Source organism: Telopea speciosissima, chromosome 4, assembly GCF_018873765.1.
Source record: "Telopea speciosissima isolate NSW1024214 ecotype Mountain lineage chromosome 4, Tspe_v1, whole genome shotgun sequence".
Taxonomy (NCBI): domain Eukaryota; kingdom Viridiplantae; phylum Streptophyta; class Magnoliopsida; order Proteales; family Proteaceae; genus Telopea; species Telopea speciosissima.
Window position 1 is genome coordinate 8,654,821 of NC_057919.1, and position 9,523 is coordinate 8,664,343.

The following is a 9,523-nucleotide window of genomic DNA, read 5'->3' on the forward strand; positions in this document are numbered from 1 at the left end:
CCTCCTGTATGATGCTCCGTCTCACACCCCCGTTGGTGTTGCCCGCTAGCTTACCATACATGGGCGGTTTGCTTATCCCTCTCCCTTACAATATACCATATTAATCTACATTTTTTTTGTCATTTGCTAAAAGAAACATACCCTGTAGTTTTTGTTTTTTTTTTTTATCTCTTCTTGTTTTTGGGGATTCTTGTGACTGAATCTTTGGTTTTTGAAGTCAATTACATCTGGACTGTTCAAAGGTTGAATGTTTATCATATCTCGAGTTGATAACTTTGATGCACTCATTGTTTGTTCTTCTAAGATTTGAGACATTACTTTATTTTTTGAACTTGAAGCATATGCAAATGATCACATTTTAACTGTATGACTTAAAATGACATGATATGGCTCACATTGAAGGAGCTAAAAGAACAAGGGGTGGACCTAAAATGACTTTGGAAGAAGTGAGAAAAGATGTGCATTAGTTAGGATTAACAAGAAGTATGGCTCTGAATAAATCTGAATCATGAAACAGGATTCATGTAACCAACCCTATTTAGTTGGGATAAAACTTAGTTGAATCGAATTTATATTCTTTTCAACCTCTTGTTTTGACTCCAGGGATGCAGCTTTGCTCATCAAATGGCTGAACTAGGTTCTGGGAGATCGAGATATTTGTAACTCAGAAGGGCCAAATTCCTTTTCTCTGCTAGTAGAAGCATTTCTTTTAGGTGTAGCTTTAGATATGCCAATTCTTTTGCTGATGAGTTGCCTAAAGGTGGAGTGGTTAGACAGTACTTGCATTTGGGCCCCTATCCTGTCCATATAGTCGCTTCTCAAGGTAGTGGTTTTTGGTTATGTGATCCCTACTTGAGAGGACTACTGTATTTTGTTTTTTGCCGTTGCCATTGTTGTATTCTGTGCTTATTTGGGTATATTTTTTTTTTAAGGTTGCGTCTGAAACCAAGCAGGTTACAAACAGAATTCATTCATAACCGGACTCTTTTATCATTGATACAATGATGTGCCAATAAAATAGGAGGGTTTTGGTGTAATTTCACAACCGAGGAGAGAAGGCTCAGCGTAAGACTAATGAGAGGGGGGGGGGGACTAGGAGCTGTCGGTGGGCAGAACAGGAGGAGGCCTTGGTCGAGTAAGGAGCTGCTCTTGATGCAGGGGGTTTCTGGAGGTGAACACCACGGCTTTCAGGTGGAAAGGACTTCAATGGTTGAGAGCTTTTATTTGCTGTTGAGGATACCCGTCTGGTCCTTGGAGGTGTCTTCAGGTGGATTAGTGGGATGATTTTTGTGGTTGTAAGTTGCATCGGGAATTTCTTTAAGAATGGAATTGGAGCATCAGGTGAGTTTGCCAGTCCTATCATTTCCTAAAGACGATAGTTTAGTAGTGCCCAGGCTATGGTGTTCTTTTCCTGCTCATCATTGTTCTCCGTTTCAGAGGATGGCCACTGGACAAAAAAAGATATAAGATGCAAACAGAATATTTATATGGTTAAATGAACCAGGCTGATGGTGAAGGCAGAGACAGAGGTGGGGTTGGGGTGGGCCAGGGGTAGCATTTGGAGTTGAATCCTTCTTGGCTAATTTGAATTTATTCCAGCCATTTTGGGACGAAGGAAGCGAAACAATTACAGTTGGTCCTCCTTTCTTCCGATTGTTTCTCTCCGGTAAGCTTTTTGCCTGAATCCGTGCTTGATCGTCTTTGTTTTTGTCAGAGGGTTAGCTCGCATGGGAGTTTCGATCGATACAAATGGTACTCATAGTGGAATCAGGGGTAGAGTTTTGTCTCCCTCACTCCATGCACCACCTGTTGCATCCCTTGCCCTGCCATGGCCCTTCCTGTCCCTGCATGCCCTAATCAATTACCTTCCCTGCCTCAATTACATAATGTCATGTAAATTTGGAGGCTAATTTTTAATATTCAATTGTTCGATCCGCTCCTCAACCTTGTAAACATAAAATCGGGGAGTTGAAGGGGGTGGGGTGGGAAGGAAGGCAGTGGCAGTTGGGGCGGGGATGATGGTGGTGGTGGTGGGGCAACGATGGAGATGTTGGGGCAGGACTCCGGAGGGCAGATTGGAGTCAGGGAATTATAGGGCGGAGGGCGGTTGGGGCTGTGAATTGAAGGGAGAGTGAGTTGCAGAGGCATGGAGATGAGGTCATGCAGGGTGTGGTGATAGAAGAAATTAAAAGATAGAGATTATCAAATTGACCTCATCAATTAAAAAAAAACATATTCTGCTGTACAATTATATGCCAAGTCATTTGCTAGCATTGAACAAGGATTATACAAAGAATATGACTCAAATGTATTCTGATGCCCATGCCCATACCTAATTAATAGAAATAGTGCTAGCCGAAGGCTCCATATTACTATGAGCAAAGTCAAGATTATCTGAGTGATAGAGTCACTAGATCAGATGTATGAAAAAAAGAGTGGAGTCCACTAAAAGTTGGACCAGGGTGAGTTATACAAGATATGCACAATAAAATAGTTCTACTCTCGCTAAAATTTTTTACCAAAGAAAGAAACAAGAACAAAGTAAAAACTACCCAAAAAAAAAAAAAAAAAAAGACTAATAACATTCTACAGGAAAGAAACAGCTTCGAAATTTTTTTGCGATGTTCCTGCTACAAGGCTGGCAGTCAAGGAAATGGGATCTTAAAGAAAATTTTAGAAAATACTAAAACCTAGGAGAGTATTTATGAACCCAAAGGGGAAGTTTCCTTGGCTGCTAGCCTTGTAGCAACATTTTCCCCCCTTCCCTCCCCCCCCCCCAAAAAAAAATAAAATGTAAACTTAGTTAAGCTAAAGATCCCATTTGTCACATGAGAAGTGAAAGTCCTTGGGGATCCATCAATGCTATAAACCATAAAACAATCTATTGAAATCTATATGAGGGAAACTTCTGATGTCCATTTCTTCCAAATTCAACATATGAAATGTAGTAACATCCACATATATCATAAATATCATCTCAAATTTCTCGGTGATGTTCTTCTATCAACTTTGTAGGAAATAATATCTATGAAATACCAAACAAGACCATGACCTCACCCTCACACCCAAGGAGGAGAAGCATAGCCTAGGAACTCTCATCCCTTCTAAAACCAAGTATTAATAATATCAATCAACAATTTAAACAGAATTCCTTACCAAGGAATTGATTCAACTTAGTAACTCGGAAGCCAGACTGACTCAAGGAACAGAGTGTTTCTAAGACCAGACTGGAGAGGAAACTGGCAAATGGGCTGATTAAGTATGGTTAGATTATCCCTCAAAATTCATCTAATCAGCAAGTGAATCAACCTCAAATGAGAGGTTTTCAATGAGATTCTCGATCTTGGAGATCAAAGTTTTCAATGAAAATATGAAATCAGATTGGGTTTTTTCTTGAGTTCATTTATAGTGGTTTCTTTGGATTCTACCTTCATTAAAGGTCACACTTGGAGGTAGGGGTGTCAATTGGTCGGTTGGACCGATTTCGATGTGAGAATGAGAATCCAAAACATGATCCAATGTGTGGATACAATAAACCTTTATTTTTCTGTACGGGAGTGTGGTTTACGCCAGAACTCCCATGTGTCTATCTCTCTCCTTCTTAAAACAAGGAGGTAGAGGTATCTTTTCATATGAGGAGGAGAGATAGACTCATGGCAGTGTCGGCATAGGCCACACTCCGGAATAGAAATCTTTTTCCTTTTTTTTTTTTTTTTGGGTCTTCTTGAGAGTCTATGTATCCATGATGCAAAAGACAAGGTCTAGTTTGTTCTTCAACAAGCATATTCCCCATTGCTTGATTTGCTTCAAGGGTCAGAGCCTTCAATGGCATTACCCGCCCGAGGGGGATATGGTTTGAGGAATCAGTTGGACATGTCAATTTTTCAACTTGAACCAATTGGACCATCAATCAGAAAAATCAATCCGAGTCGAAATTGGGAAAACCTTACTAAAAAAATGGGAAAAACATTATAAAGAAAACATGTTTTTCCATTATTTTTTATTCGTATATATGAAAAATCGAAACCAAATCGATAAAAAAAAAAACCAATAATGGATCGATAAAAACCAATTAAGTCAATCCGGTAAGAGACCAGATCTTTATCCCTTGCAATTCCCTACCCAGTCCAATTTCCCTAACAAGGGGAGGCACAATGACCATTCCACCCCTGCCCGAACACTCTACCTGGGTGGGGTCCACCTCCCTCTTATTACAGGCACAAGGGAATTGGATCGGACAAGGAATTGCAAGAGATAACTGATCTAGACCTTAGTTAGTAAATACGAGTATAATATGCGTACCCGAATTTTTTAACATATAATACTCTCATCCCCGTATTTTCCCATATTTTTATAAAAAAACATGTTTTTAATCGATCGAGTATTATACTCGTATAATATGCATATTATATGTTTTTTTTTTTTTTTTAAAAAAAATACCCAAAAGATTAGAATTTAGGAAAACGATTTCATTTTCCCTTTCGTCCCTTTCAATTTACGTTGAACATCCAACCGTAGCAGGCAACACTGTTGCCGCAACAGTAGCCGCCCTCCATCTCCAATCATCCTCCCCATCTCCGTTCAACAAAGCGGCACTTAAGTCTTGTACTCTCCTCTTGTTTCTCTGGTCTTTGAACTTTGATGGTAGTAGTGAAGCAAATGAATCTGGTGTGATATTGGCGAGAACAGTTCAATCTCTATTTTATTTTATTCTTGTTTTTCTGTCTCTTGTAGCTAATGTGTACAGTGGAGATCCATATCTGGAATTCTCCCTCTTGTCTTATGTTGGTTAATTAGTGGGAACTCATCCTCCTTCACAAGAACACATCTGGTTAAAAATATATGGTTATCTCATTGTAGATAAAAAGAAATGTAATGTTGGAAGAATGATTTAATGATAAGGTAATCAACTTGTTCATCTCATTTTTAGACAATCTACATTCATTTCTTGTAGATTATTGATATTTTGGTATGCTAAATGATAATCTTAGAGATGTTATATAGCATATTATATTATTGTGTTTATTTTAGTTCATAAATCATGATATTATTTTGTTTATTAGGTGATGAATGCATGTTATATAATGAACATATGTCCATTTTTTAAAAAATATTATTACCGTCTATGCCGTATTATACCCGTATTAAATGTATACCATATTATTATCGTATATGTTTTATGAAATCGGATTTTTAAAAAATACTATTACCGTCTAATCCGTTTAATTATCGTACGTATCTGTTCCCGTTCAATTGCCGTTCCCAAACTTACTAACTAAGATCTAGACTGAAATCAAACCGACCTTTGCCTTACTATCAAATCAAACTTGGTTCAGCCAAACCTTTCCGGACCGATTGATTCCTCGAACTTCGATTCAAAATTCGAATAGGCCCCATCGGGAATCGGAATCCGATTCCTCATTATGAGGTGACACACTGACACCACATGGCGCTTTCGGACTGAAATTTGACCGTTGGAGTCTTGGACTTGGAGACGCTCCCAATTTATACTTTATGGAAAGAAGGAAACAGTGAAGGAATTAAACAAGTTAAGCGAACCTCACTCACAGAAGAACTTTCAAAAGAAGCGAGAGATCTACACAAAAGTAAGTGCTCGCTCCCTCAACCCTCTTTCTCCAATCAATTGGTCTTCGCTGCGAAACCCAGAAATTTTCATGAAATCTTCGTCACCGATCTTTATTGTTTTCTCTCCAAATCAACTAATGAGATGAGATGTTTTTGCAGCGTTCTACGATTTTCTGTCATCCATGTCTAAAATGAGATCGCCTTCCGATCGCAAGCCCCCGCTCGCTGAACTTCCGAGTAAGCTTCGTCCTCCCAGCAGGATCTTGCGCTCCAGTGTTCGCTCCACCAAAGCCCCATTAGGTCATTCAAGAAAAACAACTCAGTAATATTTTTCTCATACCTAAATCGACATCTCAGTAGATATTTTAATAATCTTTGTTATTTAACTTGCAACAGCTTCTGCGACGAAATCCCAGATGGTAAGTCGCTCGTGGGATATGGAAGAATCGTACATGCGATCTGAAGATCAGTCCATTTCGTGCGAGTTAAGGGCCTTGGCAAATATGGTTGAACACGAATTCGGGAACCAAGAAGCAGGTAGTACTGTCTGTCCTAATCCAAGTATTTTATTCGAGAGGGGGAGATTCTATGACGAGTATTCTGCTAGAAGGAATGAGAGGCTTAAGAGGAAGAAGTTTGGTGAAACAGAGGAGATTTCTAGGAGTAGTGTTTGTGGTCTTGGTGTTGTCGTTGAATCTGGGAAAAGGAGGGATTCAAAGAAATACGAGAAGTTGAGGAAATCGGTCCCTGCAAACTTCTCGATTGGGGGAATCGATACTCCTAGATATTCTCTGCGGAGCAGCACTAAGGCCGCCAAGGAGAACAAGAAGCCCAACATACCCATAAACGCCAAGAGGCCTGCGGGTGATGGAGATCGTAAAGTAGTTGAAGTCCGCAGGGTTCGAAAAAGCTGAAAGCTGCAGATGGTTTGCCATCTTATTCTGGAGTTTTGGAGATTTGCTTTCGAAAGGAATGCTTGATGACAACACTGTTCATCTTGTTTTGGGTTTTTCTTATGGACTTGGATACTCTAATGGAATCTCTGTAACTAGGGCGATATATGATTGTGCTTCTTAGGGAATTTTTCCTTAGTTTTCTGAAAGATAAAAAGTGATTTTGAAACTAATTCAAAGAAAAATGATTTGACTGTGTTTATTTAGGATACATGTGCTTTTCCTTCATCCTCTTCTTCTTAGTTTTCGCATCAGTGTGCACCCTTCCCTTAGAGGTGAGTTGTTCATGCTTCCCACTTGGACTTTTTTTTTTTCCGGGCAAAAGAGAGATGCTAAAGGACACAGGACAATCTTGCGAAAGATTGTTTTGCTTCATAGGTTGTTTTTACTTGTTAACTTTCTTAGGTTGTGCCAGATTTTAGCTCCCCCATCCTTATATCACCTGGCCTTCTTAAGGTTTCAACAAATGGAATCGATCAGTGTCGATTCCAATCTAAATTCATCAGTGCCAATTTCGATCAGAATAGGTTGGAATCAGTCAGAACTCAGAATTGATCACAGCCGATGCTGATCCGAATTGACCAATTCCTAATTCTTAAAACCGTGAGTCTAATAGAGGATTTGCACTCCTGATGAGAGTTTTGATCCTTAGTAATTCAGCAAGTATTGCAAGCAACCCCAATCCAGTAAAATAAGAGAAGCATCAAAGGAGGTTCTGGGAATGAAGCTCAACTTAATTCAGCCTCACCCTAATTAAATGGGCACAGCATGAATCCTCTGTCACCATTCACCTCTATTTGATACCGATTCTAAGCTCTGCATATCTTTTCCTACATTTCTCTAAGACTGCCAGCTTCCACCCGTGGATCTGCCGGCAAAGAGATCTGGATCCCAGGAGTACCTGGCTGATGGAAAGACAAAGAGACATTTTAAGCCTAACCCTGCTTTCTTTTAATTCCTCAAAATTGAATCATATCACTTCCCATTTAAATCTCCATTACACATGTTCATACCACCTCAAATGACTTTCCCCCGACTTATCATGCATCAGTTGTATTCCTAAACTATAGATCTAACTTGTTCATTCATAATTTTATCTTTCTACTGGAAACTTGGTTGGGTCATACTCAAGAAATCAATGAAGACAAAATATTTTCAACTGAGAATATGTATACTTAAGAGTATACCAAAGATTAGATGCTCATCTCATTTAAAAAAAAAAAAACAAAATAGAAGCTTAAAATTCATCTTATTTGGCTGCCAAGACATGAGAATGAATCCTAATGCCCTAGCAATGAACCTGTTGATGGCCAATGGTTCCATATTGACCACACCTCTACTTGCTCTTCTTCACACACCATCGCAGAGGAACGCTTTAAGCATGCACACATGATCAACATCTGGATACCCAGGATAGACCAAAAGGTTGTGATCTAAGGGACCAAGCAAGTATTTGCATTATTATTACAGAGAAATGAAAACAGTGAATCCCAAGAGAGAATAAACAATCTTCTTTTAAATCCCCATAGGAAAAGTTCAATTCAACATCAACTACAAAGAACACTGGTTTGGTTAAATGTATAGTCAATAGCCATATCATCCAATTTAATCCACCTCCCTACGTGCATTTGATCCTCAATGTTACATCACAATTGGGTTATTATCTTTGCAATGTTAAGACTAATACACTATTACATCCCAGTACTGTAGGTTAACCACCCCTTCATCAGATGTTTGGAAAGAGGAATATATATATATGAGATGCTAGAGGAAATAACCATGTAAGGGTCACCTGATTTGAAAATGCTTAACACTCCGATTCTCTTGAAAAGCCATTTGCAAATTCTCAGGTTGATGTATGTTTGGACAAGGAGCTGTTGAGCGTCCCACATACTCGGACTGGCTCTTCCTCTGCCGTTCATTGTGGCCAGCCAACCTTTTCCTGCAACTTCTCTTGTTGTCATCAAACTGTGATAGTACATGGAATCTGGAAAAAAAATTACAAAGTCAGTCAATGAGAAAATGCAGCTTAAATCAACAATACAGCTTCGTATGGCATCGGTTATAGTCTTAAACAGAGTGATAATCAGTCTGGTACTGAAATCCTAAGACAATTGCCAAATCATACCAAAAGGGTGTATCCAATGCACAAGGCTCCCACCACTGTGGGGTCTGGGGAGGGTAATAATGTATACAGCCTTACCTCTGCTTTCACAAAAAAGTTGTTTCCATACTCGAACCCATGACCACTTGGTCACTATGGAGCAACATTTACCGTTTGCATCCTATTTTTACTATGTTCGGCGCTGCACATACAGCCCGAGTAGGGTGCTGGATAGGAGCCGAGTCCGTGGAAGGGTGGTATTTATTGAAATAAACCCAATTTGTGTCTTGTTATTTTTTAATATTTATTTGATTTGTAGGACCATTGGGATAAGGATGGAGGCCTTCATGTATAAACGGATATTTGAAAATCCGTATTTGATCTGCGTTCGTATCCTATCTGATTCGTTTAGCAATCTGACGATAATAAAATATCTGAAATATTCTCTGTATTGATGTGAGAAAATAAAAAACTACGAAGAGTAAAAGAAAGGGTACTCTTAAGTCTCAACCTGAACCATCATCATAAAAACGGTAAAGATGTCAACGAATAATCAAAAATTCATATTTAACCCACGTTCATATCCATTTAAGAGGATCCTTTTTCAAAAAATTATTATCTGAAAACTATCCGAATTCATTCGAAAACCAATAGAATATTATCGAAATCCATCCAATAAATGGACACGAATATGTAAAAACGTCAACGGTTTGGCTTTTCAGTAAGGACAAAGTCGCTATTGGATCAGTTTATCGGTTGGACTCTTTTAAGAATTAGTACATTCGAACTCAAGAGCATGGTTGCATGCCGGATCTTCCGACGAATTGTAAGGCGGTTGAGAGTTAAATCTTGCATTCGTATATTGAAATCCACTGGAGTA

The 9,523-nt window shown here is 39.0% G+C and overlaps 1 protein-coding gene across 1 annotated transcript; it reads left to right on the forward strand.

Moving 5' to 3' along the window:
* Positions 1-5,658: 5,658 nt before the first annotated feature.
* On the forward strand, positions 5,659-6,687 carry LOC122657909. The gene is made up of 3 exons (XM_043852708.1): positions 5,659-5,886; positions 5,983-6,606; positions 6,639-6,687. The coding sequence occupies exons 1-2, from the start codon at positions 5,769-5,771 to the stop codon at positions 6,498-6,500; spliced, it is 636 nt and encodes a 211-aa protein (XP_043708643.1). The 5' UTR covers positions 5,659-5,768; the 3' UTR covers positions 6,501-6,606; positions 6,639-6,687.
* The last annotated feature ends 2,836 nt before the right edge of the window (positions 6,688-9,523 follow it).